At 35.9% G+C, this 19,194-nt stretch overlaps 1 protein-coding gene across 3 annotated transcripts in view; it reads right to left on the minus strand.

The window, feature by feature from the left end:
• The window catches only part of EIF5B (eukaryotic translation initiation factor 5B), a 67,554-nt gene that overhangs the window by 13,446 nt on the left and 34,914 nt on the right, over positions 1 to 19,194 (minus strand). For 2 of the 3 annotated variants that reach the window (XM_060027292.1, XM_060027290.1), the window contains 5 exons: positions 14,932 to 15,218; positions 5,696 to 5,803; positions 5,408 to 5,518; positions 2,969 to 3,036; positions 2,264 to 2,405 (listed from right to left, as the gene is read on the minus strand). In XM_060027292.1, the coding sequence (XP_059883275.1) occupies positions 2,264 to 2,405; positions 2,969 to 3,036; positions 5,408 to 5,518; positions 5,696 to 5,803; positions 14,932 to 15,218 (716 nt within the window). The remainder of the gene's footprint in view (positions 1 to 2,263; positions 2,406 to 2,968; positions 3,037 to 5,407; positions 5,519 to 5,695; positions 5,804 to 14,931; positions 15,219 to 19,194) is intronic. The other variant, XM_060027291.1, reaches the window with a different exon arrangement.

The raw sequence follows: 19,194 nt of genomic DNA on the forward strand, positions 1-19,194 counted from the left end.
ACGGAGGGGGTTGTGCGTGTGTGAAGACAGGGGTATACCGGAAATCTGTACCTTCCCCTCAGTTTTGCTGTGAACCTTAAAGTGCTCTAAAAACAATAAAGTCCTGATAACAAAAAGTAAAGCCCCTCACCCCCACAGCAACAGCAATTCAGGCTGTTACCGAATAAAGGAGAAAAACCACATAAGCATATCAAGAGATGCAGAATGAGCATCTGACAAAAATCAACAACCATTCCAGACTTAAAAGAAAAAACAATACTAAGCAACCTAGGAATAGAAGGGAAATTCCTCAGTTTAATGAAGTGCATTTACATCTGACATCATACTTAATGGTAAGTATGGAGAAGAAACAAGGATGTCTGTCACCACTTTTATTCGACATTGTTCTAGAAGGTCTAGTTAGTGCAATAAGGAAGAAAAACATTTATAAATTGATAAAGGATACAGATAAGGGAAAAAGGGTAACAGTTTTTATTTGCAGATAACATAATCACGTATATAGAAACTCCCACCCGAGCTACAAAAGCTACTAGGCCTAATCAGTGAATTAAAAAGGTCACAAGATAATAAAACTGGAGCATATTGTCAAGACAAAGTAAAGTAAATGTAGAGACAGACATCATGTTCACTGATTGGAAGGCTCAATTTTGTTAAAATGTCCATTCTCCCAGAATTTATCTACAAATACAACCCCAATAAAAATCCCGGAGGGAAGAAACTAACAAGCTGATTCTAAACTTTATATGGAAATTCAAGGACCCTGAAATAACCAAAACAATTTTGAAAAATAAAAAGTTGAAGAACTTAACCACCACCTGCTTTCATGACGTTATTATGAACCTGCAATAATCAAGACAGGGTAGCAGTGGCACAAGGACAGACATATAGGTCAATGGAAGAGAAGAGAAATACTAAGAACAAACATGTACCTACATGGTCAATTAATTTTCAACAAAGACTGCAAAGTAATTCAATGGGGAAAAGAATAATCTTTTCACAAGGGGTTTTTGAAGTAGATATACATTTGGAAAAAAGTTAACCTTGACCCTACCTTACACCATGCACAAAACTAACTTAAAAACATCATAGATCTAAATGCTGAATATCTAGAAACACTGGAGAAATTTTTCATGAACTTGGGGTGGGAAAAGATTACTTATATAGAACACAAGCGACAAATTATAAAAAAAAATAATTTCTCATAAATTGATTTTGCTAAAATTAGAAGTTTCTGCTGCTCTTCCAAAAACCTCATTAAGGAAATGAAAAACTAAGTCCTTGACTATAAGAATATATCTGCAATACACATAACTGACAAAGGACTTCTATTGACAATATAAAGAACTCTTAAAACTGAATTAAGACAACTAACAATCGAATAAAAATGAGCAAAGGATTTTGAATAGATACTTCAGAGAGACAGAGGTGGAACAAGTACATGAAAAGATGTTTGATGCCATTAGTCATCATGGGAATGCAAATGAAACCAGTATACTTTGGCACTACACACTCATTAGAATGGCTACAGGTAGGGTTAAGTGTTGGCAATAATGTGCAGAAACTGGAACTCTTCCAAATTGTGGGTTAAAAAATGTAAAATGGTACAATCTCTTTGGGAAAATGTGTCATTTTCTCATAAAGTTGAACATATACCTACCATATGACCCAGCAATTCTATTCCTAAATATTTACTAAAAGTAAAGGAAAATAAACGTCTACACAAAGACTTGTGTAAAAACGTTTATAGCTGCTTCACTAATAACCTAAAATTGTAATCAATCCAAGAATCCTTCAACAGGTAAATGGATCAAGTGTTAAGATGTATTAGCCAGATGATGAAATATTACTGAATAATAAAAAGGAACAACCTATGACCTATGCAACAACACGGATAAATTTATATTAACATGAGTAGTGAAAAATGCCAGACTCAAAAGATTATACACTGTATAATTCCATTAATATGAAATTATAAAACAGGCAAAACTAGTCTATGGCAGCAGAAAGAAGGCTGGTGTGTTTCGGGGTGCAGAAGGGGCACACTGACTGTAAAAGAACATAAGGGAACATTCTGGGAATATGGAGGTAAGTCTATATTCTGAATGACGGTGGTTAAATGTGCGTATAATTTTGTCAACATACATTGAACTGTACACTTAGCGTTAAGTGCATTTTCTTACATGAAAGTTATACTACATTTTTTTAACCACAAAAAAATAAGAAGCATATTTTCACAACTTAATTTTTCAGAAGGAGAGCTTACCTTATTGAGTGCAACAATGAAGGGACATTTTTTAGATTTCAAAAGGTTGATAGATTCAATTGTCTGGGGCTCCAAACCGTGCATAATATCAACAACTAAAATGGCAATATCACAAAGAGAGCTTCCTCTGTTTCTCAGATTACTGTTGGAAAAGAAAAAGATGTATAAATAGAAATCTTGCAATTAATACTTTTATTTTAAAAACTTAAAATTTTAATTTCTTTGTAAAACCTAAACAAAAAAGAACAAAATGAAGTACATGCATTAAATTCAAGTGCCATTAGCCCTTAACTTGCCAAATGCTTATCTGACAGTGAATTGACATCAGTTGGAATGACTTAGTTCCAGAAGTTACTCCATTATTTCTGCCAATTTTACTGACCAAGTTTTTTGCGCTAAGGAACATAGCCAAGAGGTAACAGGACAAAATTCCACCTGTAATGGGTTTCATAGGAGATAGACCAGGTATGTATTAGGATTTGCTCTTTCAAAGTGGAAAAGACTTCTCTCTACAAAAAACAAGTATCCAAATAAAGTACTACTAAATCAGTGAGGCACAGATGAGGATTGGCAGTTACAGGGAGCACAGACCTCAAAACAGTACCCCAAGACTAGCGACTAGTTAGAACTCCTCACTCACTGAACTTTGAGACTTAATGGTTTCAAGCAGTTTGCCTGATGACAAAAGACACAAATCATTCTTACCTGAAAGACTCATGCCCCGGAGTGTCAATAATCAGCATTCCTGGAATCCGTAAATTCTCTCTATTAAACTAGAAAAGGTGGGGGAAAGTGGAGAGCTTAACAAAGCCAAAACAATGAAAGCTTCTTTACAAAACAATTATTCTGCCATGAAAACTTCAACATCACTTCCTTTTCCAAATGAACTGTTTTAAAACTGTTTCAACCAGCAAAGCACAACAGTTAATATTTTCATTAATATCAAAAGGAATTTTTCAGAAAAAAAACTGAAATGAGAAAATATTCCCCTTGTTAAAGTTATATAACTGATGTAGTCTAAATCTGAACAGATTATTAGTAAGTGACATAGTAAGTGACAAATGACAGAGTAGTCATCCGAGAGTGATTATTTATAAAAAGCTGACACAGAAGAAGAGGTTCTCCGTATCTGGAAAATGTATCTGGTCCAATTTTAAAGCAATTCTAAACTCTGAAAAATATCTCAAAGCATGTTTTAAAGAAAATTTACCACATCAACTTAAAATATTAAAGAATAAGTTCATACCCTGCTTTATTCAAATACTATCCTCAACACTTGATTTTCTGGACAAAAGCACACAAATGAATGGAAACAACATTACAACAAGCCAGATATGGACGTCCTCCTTTAATCTAAAGAGTAGCACTGACCAACAAATCTCTCTCACACATACACACACAAAACTTTTTTCTTTGCTTATCTATACTTTTGTCAATCTTCAAATGATTTTCCAAAATCTTATCCAGGGATCTAGGTCAAAATGATTCAAATGCAAAACATTTCAATTTTGCATTCTGGTGGTCTTAGATCAAAATTCACCATAATTATTTCCACTTCGCTGTCTGGAATACAAACAATATAATGACAATTGCCATATAAAGGTTATCCTGAGAACTTTCATACAGGCCTAATAAAAATCATGCTTTTTAACTATGTGCTAAAATAACACCAGATTTAGAGTCTGGAAACTGGTGGAATAAGCTGTTATAAACTCCCCAGTGACTAGCACAGAAAAGTAACAGATAGAAACAACCAAAATAAAATTTAAATTACAAATTCAGAAAACTGTAATTCAAGAAAACTGTCCTAAAATAAAGATTTTAAACTACATACTGAAATGGAACACCATGTAACGGGAAAACTGACCCAGAACAACCAAAAGCAAGATGCAAAAAGACTACATAACTTATACGAGGATGAAAACCAGCTTGTAATCAAACTTGCAATGATTTATGTCAGAAGAAATTGGAGTAACAGTCAAGATACTTAAGGAAAGAAAATGTGAACCAAAGATTTTACATGTAGCCAACTAACTTTCCAGGATGAAGGCCACAAAGTAACTCTTAAATATTAAAAAACTCAAGTAATATTATTCCCATTACTCCTTCTTCAGCAATCTACCAGAAAACAAGCTGCATAAAACAATTTCAAACACACAAAACAAAAACTGAGTGATAAGCTCACAGACCCTTTCTATACACAGAACTGAGACTAAATAAGGAATGAAGAGAGATACCAGCATGTAATAATGTGCTATGTGTTACATCAGACAGCACGATGTAACCAAACACAAATAAGACTACTAGAACCTGTATCAAAAAGACTCAGAAGCCAATCACTGGGCAAAGATGGAACTATCTCAGCACAACAATAACTGAAATGGATTAAAACACGGTAAATAGGGACTTCTCTGGTTGGGCAGTGGTTAAGAATCCGCCTGCCAATGCAGGGAGCACAGGTTCAAGCCCTGGTCCAGGAAGATCCCACAAGCCGTGGAGCAACTAAGCCTGTGCACCACAACTACTGAGCCTGTGCTCTAGAGCCCGCGAGCCACAACTACTGAGCCCGTGCTCCGCAACAAGAGAAGCCACCACAATGAGAAGCCCATGCACCACAACGAAGAGTAGCCCCCGGCTCGCCGCAACTAGAGAAAGCCCGTGAGTAGCAATGAAGACCCAACAGCCAAAAATAAAAAAAAATAAAAAGGTAAGAAAAAACACAGTAAATATGTTGAAATCCATGAGTTTATAATAATATAATAGCAAACCAAACCAATCACTCTTTATTTTAAGAGCTGGTTAATAAAGGTGAAGGATCAGGCATTTATTCTGCCTTTCCTCCACATCCCATCACTCAATGACCAAATAGTAGATGAGGACTCTATAGAAGTAATCAGATGATGGGACTGGAATATCAACATTTAGAGATTACTTCACTTCATAATAGTGACTGCCTCTTGGAGCAGGAGGGAAGGAGGACTCCTACAACATTTAATGGTTTATGTCTTTAAAGATGGCGTGTGTTAATTATGAACGGTGAGCATATGGGTCTGTTATACTATTCTGTTCTTTTTTCTGTGTTTGAAATAATTTATACGTTAATTTTTGTCAGAGATTAAAACACATGAAGTACAGTGTACTTACATTTTTAATCATCTTCGTTTGTTCATTAATAGCTTCAAGAGGAACATTGGTGGCACCAATCTGCTGCGTGATACCACCTGCCTCACCATCTTGTACATGCGTGTGACGGAGCTGGGATAAGATGGCAGATTCAGATTCAAATTTCAAAATGCAAAAAGAAGCAAAAGCAATAAGAAAACAGCAGCTTGTAAACAGAACTGCCCATGTGTGCTATGGTTTCTATTAGCTTTTTATAAGGTATCATTCACTTATTCAAAAAGTTATGTATCAATGCACACATTTTCTTACTTTATCTAGAATTTTTGTCTTCCCTGTGTCCACATGTCCAAGTACACAAATAACAGGAGCTCTTAGCTTCTCTGTATTTACGTTTTTACTATGTTCAAGTCTCCGTTTCTAGGAATTAAAAAAAAAAAACACAAAATTAAATACTATTTCAAACACTTAGTACCATCTTCCTTTAAATTATTTTGCCTTTGCAAGGGAATGCCACAACCTGCATACAGGTTTTGCTGCTTGTTTTGCTGCTTTAACTACATGTAACTGCATTTTACAATGTGAACTTTACAACCTTTGGACAAGGAGACACCTGTTTATAAGAGATTTCTGAGCAGCACTACTAATTATGAATAAGAATGGTGTAAAGTGTTGGCTCAAACTTTCTGAACACTTTTGCACATGGTTAATTTAATGGAATATAATGAATAGAAAAAGGAATTGATCATTTTGTCACACTTACTATATAGTACAACCTCTAACTTACGTGGAGGTTTACATAGAAAGAGGTATACACTAGCATTCCAACACTTTCATTAGAACTTAAGAATTGTTAAAAATTATAAAGCAATATATTTCAAAGCTGTATCCAGTGTACAAATGCTATGTCTTTTCAATTAGGACATGGTTACTGCAAGCTTCAGCCTGACACATCCAAATGACACTTCCTACCTTCCTAAGTAACCACTAAGCATGAGAAAGCCTGTCCTTGAACTACAATGTATTTACTGTATCATTTACTTCTAAATACTTCAGCTTTCTGAGAACCAAACAAAACACAAGCTAGCAGTTCCTCTTTAAAATGACGGCCTTTGAAGTACAGTAAAGCTGGCATTCAAATGAAATAACACTTTTCACAAAAAGTCTGAAGCAATGTCATTTACAAAACTATCACTATTTTCCATCTAAAAAACCGTTTTTCTAAGAACTCTTTCATTTCTACCACGACACTGATTCTTTCTATAGAAACTGTAATGAAAAGACATTTTGGAATGTCAAAAGTAAGACTCAAGTATTTACTAGCGAAGAGTAGTACACAACAGTGTCACAACATGTACGACTCAAAAGCAAACGGGACCTTAGTTAGAACTTGATATGGTTGAAAACTGCCTTTCTCTCCCATACTTGATGAAATGCTGAAATTTTCTGGAGGGCAATGTAGTATATATAGACCACGACTCAGAAATTCTACCTCTAAGTATTTGCTCTGAAGCAATGACAAGTATACAGAGATGTACAGGTGTACAACAGTTTGCTCACTGGAGTATTTATAATAGCAAGAATCAGTAACCACTTAATCTTTAGTGGAGGATTTCTTAATGAGTGTTTCCAAAACCCCAGGGCTGATACCTTTCTGGTTGCATAGAATCATATAGGTATCCTATCCACAATGGAGAGTCTTACTTAGGAAGTCTGTGGTGAATGTCAGAAAATTATAGTATATAGCAAGGTTTCAGAACCATGAAGTGTGTTATGGACTGAACTGTATCTTTCCCAAATTTATACACTGAAGTCCAAACCCCCAATGTGACTTATTTGGAGATAAGGCCTTTAGGAGGTAATGGAAAGGTTAAATGAGGTCCTAAGGGTGGGGCCCTAATCCAATAGAGCTGGTGTCCTTATAAAAGAAAATCAAAAATCTTTCTCAGCACTTACAGGGGAAAGGCCATGTCAGGACTCAGTAATAAGGTAGTCACCTGCAAGTAAGGAAAAGAGTCCTCACCAGAAAACAGCCCTGCTAGCTCTTGAATCTTGAACTTCTATCCTCAAAAACTGTCAGAAAATAAATTTCTGTCATTTAAGCCTCCCAGTTTGCAGTATTTTTGCAGTATTTTGTTGTGGCCGCCCAAGCAGACGGATACAAAGTTAAATTAGGATCCTTCTATAAAATGGAAGACAACATGGAGCTGTTAAAAGGTGTTGTGAGGCAGGACTTCTTAAAGGATGGAATGAGGAGGCTCAGCAAGTCCTCTCCCTAAAAAGAAAAGATAAAACTAGACAAAATTGTTGAAACAGCCACTTAAAGACTCTAGAAGTTGGCCAACAGCATATAACAAATTGAGAAACATTTAATTCAAGAAAATCTACTGACCATCAGTAAGAGCAACTGTGGAGTTTCAGACTGGAGTTGCTCCATCACACTCCTCTCACTCCCACAGCTCCATGGGGCAGAAGTGATACGAGAGAGGGACAGGGGATTTCACACTGTAGGGCACTGCCAAAACCAGGAGTGACCCCAATGGCAAACAAAAAGATAAAACTAAAATCACAACTAGACTAAGGCCTTGATACTGGTGAGACAAGAGATAACCAGGAAGATCAGTCAGACATTTAACAGGGAGGCTTGTGGAACAAGACTGACAAACCAGGCTTTGATAAGATACTACTAATCTCCGGTGGTCCAGAAGGCTGTGCCCCTTACAAGGTTGTCAGAAGAGACAAAGAGGTCCTTGGTCCTCTAACAAGAACTTAAAAAATGAAAACAAACAAAAACAAAGAAAACAAAACTGAGAAGAGGCATCAGCAGTTGCATACAATAAAAGTCAAAGACATAACAGAATTAGTCCACCTGATTCACTAGGCAAAAAAACCAAAAAACCCAAACTACCACATTTGTAGGAGCTAACAGAATTCAGAGTGGTCAACAGAAACTACCTCTGAGAGATCCAGATTTTGGACTTATCAGACAAAGACTCAAAAACAGGGAACCATGTTGAAAGAAAAGTGTGATGATGACTCATCAAAAGAGGACATCAATAAACAGAAAAAAAATTATAATTAAAAAAAATAACTTGAACATTTTGGAGTTAAAAAGTTCCGTAACAAATTTAAAAAGTCACGTCACTGAAGGGGCTCAACAGTAGCTATAACCTGGCAGAAGAAAGAATCAAAGAACTTAAAGATAGATTAATAGAAATTAAACCGGAATGAAGAAAACTGGACAGAACCCTGAGAGATCTGCAGGATACTCTCAAGTGCACCAGTGGAGTTCCAGAAGGAGAGGAGACAGAGAAATAGGCAGAAAGAATATCTGAAGAAATAATGGCAGAAAATGTTCAAAATTCGACAAAAAACATCAATCTACACATCTAAAAAACTCAATAAACTCCAAGTAGGATAAATACAAAAGATAGCCACACCAAGACACAACCTAGTTAAATTGTTAAGAGCCAAGATCAAAAAGAAAATCTTGACAGCAAGAGAAAAATCACTCCCTGTGTAGAAGGGAACCCAAATAAGAGTTAACAGCTTAATTTTAATCATAAGCAATGGAGGCCAGAGGCAATGCAGTAACATATTCAAAGGACTAAACAAGAGAAAAAAATTGTCATGCAAGAATTCCGCATGCAGCAATATTATCTTTAAAAATGAAGGTAAAATAAAGAATTCCCAGACTTAAAAAGACTAAGGAATTCACTGCTAGAAGATTAGCATGATGAGAAATATCACAGAAAGTTTATCAGGGTGAAATGAAGTGACACCAGATGGTAACGAAAAGCCACATGAAGAAAAAAAGGGTGATGGTAAAAGATGATTATATAGGTAAATATAAAACACAGTAAAAATTACCTTTTTCTATTTTCTTCTCTTAAAGGCTGATTTAAAAGATAACTTCAAAAATAATTCTAAAGTTGTATGCTTGATCTTATAACAGATAAAGATGTAACAAATATAACAAAGATCAAAGGCAAGGCGAGGGAGGTACTGGAGCTATACTGTAGCAACAAAATGACACCAGCAGAAACTCAAATTCATAGGAAGAAATAAGGAATACTAGAAACGTTAATATTTAGGCTAATATTAAAGACTATCAATATATTTTTCTCCTTTCTTCTCTGAATTCCTTTAAAAGATGTAAGATCAAATAAGACATTAATAGCACCACTGTTTTATTGGGTTTGTAACATTTATAAACATAATATATGTAACAATAATACATAATATATGTAACAATAATAGCATAAAGGAAGAAGAAAGAAATAGATCTATATTGGAACAAAATCTTTTTTTAACTAGAATTAAGCTACTAATAATAGAAAATAATAAGTTAAGATACATATTGTAATGCCTAGAGTAACCATGAAGAAAATAACTTAAAAAAAGAGAAAGACCCAAGAGACATGCAATATGTAGAAAACAAATAGCAAAATGAGAGAAGAAAATTCCATCACATCTATGACAACTTTTTTCCATTTCCTTTTTCTTTTGCCCCACCAAGTGGCTTATGGGATGTTAGTCCCCCAACCAGGGATTTAACCCAGGCCCTCAGTAGTGAAAGTGCAGAGTCCTAACCACTGGACCAGTGGGGAATTCCCCATAATAACTTTAAATGTGAATCAATTAAATGCTCTTAAAGGCACATTGTGTGACTGGATAAAACAGCAAGATTAAAGCACATGCTGTCAGCAAGAGACACTTTAGAGTCAAAGACACAGACATAAACTGAAAGCATTAAGACTGAAAAAGACATACCATGCAAATGATAACTATAAGAGAGATTCATGGCTATGTTAATAATACACAAAAAATGTTATTAGAGACGAGAGACATATCTGTATCCTCAAGAAGATATAACAATTATAACCACATACAAACCTAACAGAGACCCAAAATATATAAAGAAAAAACTGAAAACATTGAGGGGAGAAATAAAATTCAACAATAAATTTGGGAACTTCAATAGCCCACTCTCAATAATGGATAGAAAAACTATACATAAAATGAGCAAATGTATACAAAATTTGAACAGAAGTATCAACAAAACTGACCTAACTAACACCAGACCCACCAACAGCATAATCCACATTCTTCCTAAGTACACAAGAAACATTCTCCAGAAGAGACCATATGCTAGAAGATAAAACAGGTCAATTACTTTAAAATGACAGAAACTATACAAAGTATGTTCTCTGACCACAATGGTCAGAATTTAGAATTAACAGAAGGAAAATAAGGAAAATCCACAAATATTTGTAAATTATAACAATACACTTCTAAATAATGCATGATCAAAGAAGAAATAGTAAAAGTGAGATTAGAAAATCTGAGTTGAATGAAAACCAAAAAAAGTCAAAATTTGTGGGATGCAGCTAAAGCAGTACCTTAGAGGGGAAATCTGTAATTGTAAATGCCTATATGATGTGGAGAAGAAAAGAATGGTCTCAAATCAATTATCTAAGTTGTCACCTTAAGAAATTAGCAAAAGAGGAAACTAAACCCAAAGTAGAAAGAAAATAATAAAGAACAGAACAAAAAATCAACTAAAAAGAGAACAAACAAAAATAAAGAAAAATCAATGAAACCAAAAGTTGGTTTGAGATGCTCAAAAACATGGAAAACCTTTAGCCAGACAGACCAATAAAAAAAAAAAAAAAGAGGAGACAAAGATCACCAAAATTAGAATCAAGAGGAGACACCACTACTGACCTTACAGAAACTTAAAGGACTGTAAAAGGATGCTATGAACAACTTTATGCTCACAACTTAGATGAAAAACAATAATTAGAAACTCAAAAATTACTGATAATGACTCAAGATGCAAAAGAAAATGACAATACAATAAACTGAATTAGTAATTTTAAAATCCTCCCCCCCAAAATGCTTTATTGATGAATCCCAACAAACATTCAAAACAGGAAATAATATAATCCTTCACAAACTCTTGCAGAAAGTAGAGAAGGATGGAACACTTCCCAACTAATCCTACAAGGTTAATATTAATCTGAAATCAAAGCCAGAGAAACACATCTTAAGATAAGAACGTTACTGATCCATATCCTCATAGGTATAGATCACAAATTCCTCAACAAAATATTACAAACGACATCCAGTACCATATAAAGAGGATTATATACCATGATCAAGTGGGATTTATTCCAGGAATGCAAGGTTGGTTGAATACCAATTAACATAATACATCATATATCAATACAAAAAGGGAAAAACCCATCTCAATAAATATACAAAAAGCATCTATCATCCACTCACCAACAGAAACTCACCACAAACTAGGAAAAAAAGGGAATTTCATCAAACTGACAAAGGACATCTGTGAAAAACCCACTGCTAATATCATAGTTAATGGTGAAAATCTGAACATTTTCCCCCCAAATACTGGGAACAAGGCAAGTATGTCTGTTCTTACCACTTCTATTCAACAATGTATTGGTCTAGCCAGGGAAATAGGGCAAAAAGAGAGAAATAAGCAGCAGTAAGTTTGGAAAGGAAGAATTAAATTGTCTTTGATAGATGACATGACACTGATTACAGAAAGTCCTAAGCAATCCATGAAAAATTACTGGAATAAAAAAATTTCAGTATAGTTGCAGGATACAAAATCAATCTATAAAATCAACTGCACCTTTATACTGACAATGGAAGATTAAATGAAGTGACTCCATTCACAAGAGCATCAAAAACAATAAATATACTTGGCAGTAAATTTAACAAAAGAATCATAAATCCTATACTCTGAAAACTACAAAACACTGCTGGATGAAATTTTAAGAGATATAAATAAATGGAGAGACAGCCTATTTCCATGGATTGGAAGATTTAATATTAATAAGATGGTAATTCTCCACAAAATTGATCTACAGATCCAATGCAATCTCTATCAAAGTCTGAGTAGACTTTTTGCAGAAACTGCTGACCCTAAAATCTGTATGGAAAAGCACGTGACCTAGGATAGTCAAAACTATCTGGAAAAGCAAGAATAATGTTGGAAGACTTACATTTCCCAATTTCAAAACTTACCATAAAACTATAGTAATCAAAAACAGTATGGTACTGATGTAAGAACAGATATACAAATGAATGAAACAGAACTCAAAAGTCGAAAAATAAACTCTCACATTTCTGATCACTTGATTTGTCGAAAATGACAAGGCAACACAATGGGGGAAGAGTAGTCTTTTAAACAAATGATGCTGGTTAAATTCATTAAAAAATGATGTTAGTCCCTTACATCACACCATACAAAAAAATTATCTTAACATAGAGTTAAAGATACAAGAACAAAAAGTATAAATTTTTAAGAAGAAAACACAGGGCAAAATATTCATGATCTTGGGTTAGGCAAAGATTTCTTCAACACAACACCAGAGGCATGCTCTAGTAAAAGAAAAATTTAATAAACTGGATGTTAACAAAATTAAAAATTTATGCACTTCAAAAGAAACTTAAAAAATGAAAGGAACTCTTACAACTTAATAATAAAAAGACAAATTCCAAAATTTAAAAATGGACAAAAATTTGAATAGATGTTTCAACAATGAAGATTATAGGAATGGCCAATAAACATACAAAGAAATGCTCAACATCATGGAAATGCAAATTAAAAACTGCAATAAGATATACTACTTCACATCCTTTAGAACGGTTATAATGGAAAAGCAGACAGTAACAAGTATTAGTGAGGATGTAGAGAAACTAGAACCCTCAACTGATAAAAATTTTCAGTTGCAGAGCCACTCTGAAAAATAGTTTAGTAGTTTCTGAAAAAGTTAAACACAAATTTACCATATGATTCAGCAATTTCACTCCTAGGAACATATGCAAAAGAAATAAAAACATGTTTCCATGCAAAGATTCATATGAGAATGTTTATGACAGTACTATTCATAATAGCCAAAAAAGTGGAAAGTCAAATATCCTTCAACTGGTGAATGGACAGTAATAAAATGTGGTATATTTGTGCAACAAAACACTATTTGTCAGTAAAAAGGAACAAAGTACTAATAGAGCAACAACACAGATGAATAGGCTTAAGTGAAATAAGCCAGACAGAAAAGACTACATATTATAGGATTGCATTTATAATGAAGTTTCCAGAGAAGACAGCTCTCTAGAGACAGAAAACCAGATTAGTAGTTGCATGGGGCTAGGAATGGGGAATGACTGCAAACTGGCACAAGGAATGTGTCTGGGGTGATGAAAATATTCTAAAGTTGAGTTGTGGTGATGGTTGCACAACTCTGTAAATTTACAAAATGTCACTGAATTGTACACTTAAAATGGGTCAATTTTATGGTACGTAAATCATATCTCAACCAAGCTGTTTAAAAACTGTTGAGCTAAAGAAGCCCACAGCATATTGTTATGTGGAAAAAAATATGCATCCACAAAATTTATTATCTAATTATTAATGAATTTTTTTTAACATGAGGCTGATAAACAGATTCATTAACAAGGGTAGTTCTTGTTATCTCACTGGGGAGTGAGATAATGGGGGAACTTTTACTTTCTGATTACACCCATTCTGTTTGTTTTTAAATCATCAAACACAGTACACAAACTGTCTCTCTTACACATAGGTATACAAGGGAGTTGGCCTGAGGTAGGTGCTGTGGGGAAGAAGCAGAGACACGTTCAGGAGAAGGGAGGGGATCTAGTGGGTGGAGACCAGAGATACTGCTCAACATCCTAAAATGAAGACGACAGTCCCCCGCAGCAGAGAATTATTCAGCCCAAAAATGTCAACGGTGCTGGGGTTGAGAAACCCCAGTTTACAATAATAGACTTTGTTAGTCCTTTAGAGATTCAGAAAATCTATTCCTATCTAGACTTTACAGAAGGAAAGGCAAATACTGATATATAGGTATTAAAACAAAAATTAAAAACTAGAATTACATATGAAAAGATTAAGAAAAGGAAAGCTAAGAACAGTTTTTAGCTTTAAAATAGTTTAGCATCCTCAAAGCAAACTAAAGTAGTTTTTAGTGTATTATTTATGCTAAGCTGACATAACTAAAGGAAACTTTCTCTTGAAGCCTAGTAGAAGTAGTAGTAGAAGTCTACCTCATTAAGTAGGCCAAACAGTAAGCCGGCTAGGTATGTGAACTTGACTAAATATTGATAGAAGCCTCATTAACCCACCAGATTTAAACAACTAAAGGGATCAGATGCCTCAGAATGACTAACCTAAATACGTAAGGCAAAAACTCAACTAGAGGGCATAAGCTCAGAATACCTCTGTATACCGATAAATTGTCAAAGAGCACATTAAAATTTGGAGGAAAAAAGAAAAAAATGATGAAGCAGTCACCATTCTGTCTTAGGTAAGAGTGAGGTCCTTGGGTTAGACCACTGTTAAAGACCTATTATGTCTCCACAAAAACCGGACAAAGATACCACTCCGAGACTGTATTTTTAAAAGTGCTCCTCAATAAAAGCCTTTAGTTGTATAGTTCTAATGTTCACAGAGGAGTGGGGAGGAAAGGAGGAAAGAGAAGAGGAAAAATAAATACCTCAATCCTCCGTTTTGCTTTGTCGTAAGCCCGTTCTTCTTTAGTTCGATCATCATCAGAGTCATACTCAGATTCCGAGCTCACTTCTTTACTTGGCTTTTTAACTAATGTTTTCCCCACATCCTTCTCATCTGACACCTTTTCATCTTCTTCATCGCCTTCACTGCCTTCACTGTCTCCTTCTTCTTCCTCTTCTTCTTCACTCTCTTCGTCATCCTCCTCCTCCTCCTCTTCCTCCTCTTCCTCTTCAGGGTTTTCTTTTACTTCTATATGCACCGTGTTTCCTACTTTCAGGAAAACAGATTTTGAAATAAATGAAAGTTAACAATGAGATTTCTATCAAGATAGTGACCTTAAAGGGAAAATAATACTGAACATGTACTAAATAAGGGAGTAAAAATTTTTTTTTTTTTGTGGGGGGGTATGCTGGCCTCTCACTGCTGTGGCCGCTCCCATTGTGAAGCACAGGCTCCGGACGCGCAGGCTCAGCGGCCATGGCTCACAGGCCCAGCCACTCCGTGGCACGTGGAATCTTCCTGGACCGGGGTACGAACCCGTGTCCCCTGCATCGGCAGGCGGACTCTCAACCACTGCGCCACCAGGGAAGCCCAGGGAGTAACATTTTAATACAGCATTAATTCCAAATTAATGTTTTCATACATCATAAATGCAAAGTGTTTGTCTACATTGCTACAATGAAGACTGCCACTTAACAGTAAAAACTTAATGCATTAACCATACTTCAGCTAATAAACAAGAAAAACATTACTAAGCTAGGATACAAGAGAGGACAGAAACCCAGGGAGGTGGACACGATGCCTAGTACTTTGTTCCCCTGGGGTCATTTGCTGATCCTGGAGGAGGCAGCTGAAAAGCTATGCAGCTCTTAGTGGCCCCTCAAAGCTTAGGGGTCCAGGCATTGGGAGTTCAGGCCTACCAAGGATTTCCATGGGGCGAGGGAGATGGACACTGGGTAATACCCTTATTGTGGGGTGAAATCCTGAAAAACTGTACTGTAGCAGTAAGGATAAACGAGAAGTAAACAGGGCCTCCCCATTATTGGCATATCACCTCCAGATCCTCTAAATTCCACATGTGGAATAAGATGACTCTATATTGCTAGTTCACTCAGACTCCTGGTAGATGTACATATAAATTCTCTCTGGGGGAAGAAAACACCAACCTTGACATCAAATTATTTCTACAGTTGCAAACAATTGAGGAGAAAATTAATGAACCAGAACACAGATCAGAAGAAACAATCTACAATGAACCACGGAGACTCAATAGGTAAAAAATACAGAAAAGAGGAAAAGATACAGTGATAGAGTAAGAAGGTCTATCATAGGCTTAACTAATAACCCTGAGAAGAAACAGTGGCTCATAACACTGCAAAACTAATAAAAACATATAGGCAGAATAAATAAAAACAAAACAAACCTAGCCACATCATAATAAAACTGATGAAAATGAAAGACACATGAAAAATTTAGGCTGGTAACCTGACTTTTAAACAGAAACAATAAAAGCCAAGACAAGGGACTAATATCTTCAAAGTATTAATAAAATTACGTCTAAGAATTCCTCATTCAGTTTGTCACCTTCAAGAATGAAGATGAGATAAAGATATTTTCAGAAAAGCAAAAATGGAATGTCTCAGTAACAGATGCATACTGAAGGAAATTCTAAAAGGTATTCTTCAGGCTGGAAGAAATGATCCCAAATAAAGGTCAGAGGTGCAGGAAAAAAATGAAGCACAACAAAAGCTAAGAATGTGGGTAAACTTAAATATATACTGACTGCTTTTTAAAAAAAGCTATTATGGGGTTTAAAACAGAGAATTAAAATTAATGAGAACAATGGTATATAAATTGAGAATTGGTTAAATGTTGTTTATGTATTCTTTGGTCATTACATTGCCTGGAAAGAAGATAATAGTAGACAGTGATAGTTCAAAGATCCATGTTAGGCCCAGTCGGAGGGCCAAGGAGCACTGGTCCGGGTTGGGCAGAGCGGGGGAAGGCAGGGTGCAGCCGTTGTGCGGCGTAGTCCCCCAACCTGCTGCCAGCTCTGTAGCCTGTCAGGCCCCAGCACTGTCTGCTGATCTCGGGCTGGAGCCATTCCCTATCGTGGCTTTTAAAGGTCTTCCATTTTCTCAGATTGCTTCCTTTTCATCCCTCCGTGCTGTTCCCGCACCCCTGGCAAGGACCTACCTTTCAAGGTCCCCCTCAAGTGTGCCCCTCTAGAAGTCTTTTACAGCCCCTTCCTCACCCCTCATCCAACACACTTAGGTGTCTCCTTTGGGCCCCACAGAAATGTCTGCACACCACTGTTAGGGCTTCGCTCCTTCAACAACGAAACGTGTTTATTGGCGCCTGTTATTTGCCAGGCAGAGTTTTTAAATTTCTGCATTAGTTTCTGTCTCTCATCAGATTTGAGGGCAGGAGCCATCTTGTTATGGAATCCGTAGAGGGAGAGGGGATGAGGCAGGCTTTGGAATCAGGCCCAGGCGGCTCCAGATGCAGCTGCACCACTTAAGGACAGCTGCCCACCCTCTCACAACTTTCCTAACCCCCTCAGCCCCTCTCAGCTTTTGTGAGGATTTAAAAGGCATCTATCAGGAAGCGGGGGGGGGGGGGGGGGGGGGGGATTACACAGAGCAGTTGCCCACCCATCCATTTATTCTTGCACAGATCCTTGTTTGAGGTGTCTAATGTGCAAAGCACTGCCACAAGCATTGCAGGGAACAGAGAAATCAAGTCCTCATCTTCTAGTGGGGCTGATGTGAGAGGAGGAGATAAGGACTGGGAGGAGGAATACTGGGTGAGAGGATGGAGAGAAAGGGGAAAAAAAAAAGATCCACGTGAAAACTCTCTAGAGTAACCACTAAAAGTAAGCAGAAAAGTACGAAACTTCCAAGCTCATGAAAGGAGAAAAAATTCAAATAATCCAAAAGATGGTTAGAAAGGAGAGAAAAAGAAACAGAACAAGAAGAACTTAAGAAGAACTTAATAAGATGATAAATATATAATCAATATACTTTATTAACTCTATCAAATGTTAGATGTAATGGGCTAAGTACTCTAGGTAAAATATAAAAATTGACAAACTGGATTTAAAACCTCAACTATATGCTGTTTAAGGATATAGAAAGTGTAATAAAGACAGAAGAAGATCATGTAAATTAAAGCTGGCATAGCTATTAATATCAGATAAGGTAGACTTTAAGGCAAAAGACATCACTAGAAATAAAACGATAAAACAGTTATTTCATCAGAAAGATATAAGATTACATTCATCTAATAATATAGCACCAAAATATATAAAGCAAAAATTAATATAACTCATGGAGAAACAGACAATCTACAAGCACGATGGGAGATTTGAACACACAACTCTCAGTGAGAGAGAAAAAGCACACCAGAAAAAAAACTCAGAACAGAACATAAGAGGTGAAAATGATCAGCAAACTTAACTAAATATAGGTAACAAGTCACCCAACTAATGCAGAATATAAACTCTTTCCAATCACATATGAAACATTCATAATAATTTACAGCCCAACAAATGGTTGGTTAAGTCGACGTATTTCAAAGGACAGAACCATGTATTTTTCTGATCACAATGAAGTAACAAAGATACGTAAAGTCCTCATTTTCATAAATTAAGAAATATACTTCTGGGCTTCCCTGGTGGCACAGTGGTTGAGAGTCCGCCTGCCGATGCAGGGGACACGGGTTCGTGCCCCGGTCCGGGAAGATCCCACATGCCACGGAGCGGCTAGGCCCATGAGCCATGGCCGCTGAGCCTGTGCGTCCGGAGCCTGTGCTCCGCAACGCGAGAGGCCACAACAGTGAGAGGCCCGCGTACAGCAAAAAAAAAAAAAAAAAAAAAAAAAAAAAAATATATATATATATACTTCTAAACAAATCACAGGTAAAAGTTAATATATCAAAATAGAAAATTTAATATATCAACGTATCAGACCTTACAGAATTTGGCTAAAGCCAGGCTTAAAGAAAAATCTGTAGTTTTAAAAAACGACTGAGAAAACAGAGCCAAATATTCATTTCAAAAAGTTAGCAAAAAGCCAGCAAATTAAACCCTAAAAGAGACAGGAAGAAATGACAAAAACACTTTTTATTCATAGTGATTAGGAACTAAACAATTCGTTTGTATTATCTTTGTATTATATTTTAAGTTCAAGAGGTTTTTTTGGTAGGCTAGCTTTAATAACTTATCCCCATTTGTAACATTATCACT

This window comes from Delphinus delphis, chromosome 12 (assembly GCF_949987515.2).
Source record: "Delphinus delphis chromosome 12, mDelDel1.2, whole genome shotgun sequence".
NCBI lineage: Eukaryota > Metazoa > Chordata > Mammalia > Artiodactyla > Delphinidae > Delphinus > Delphinus delphis.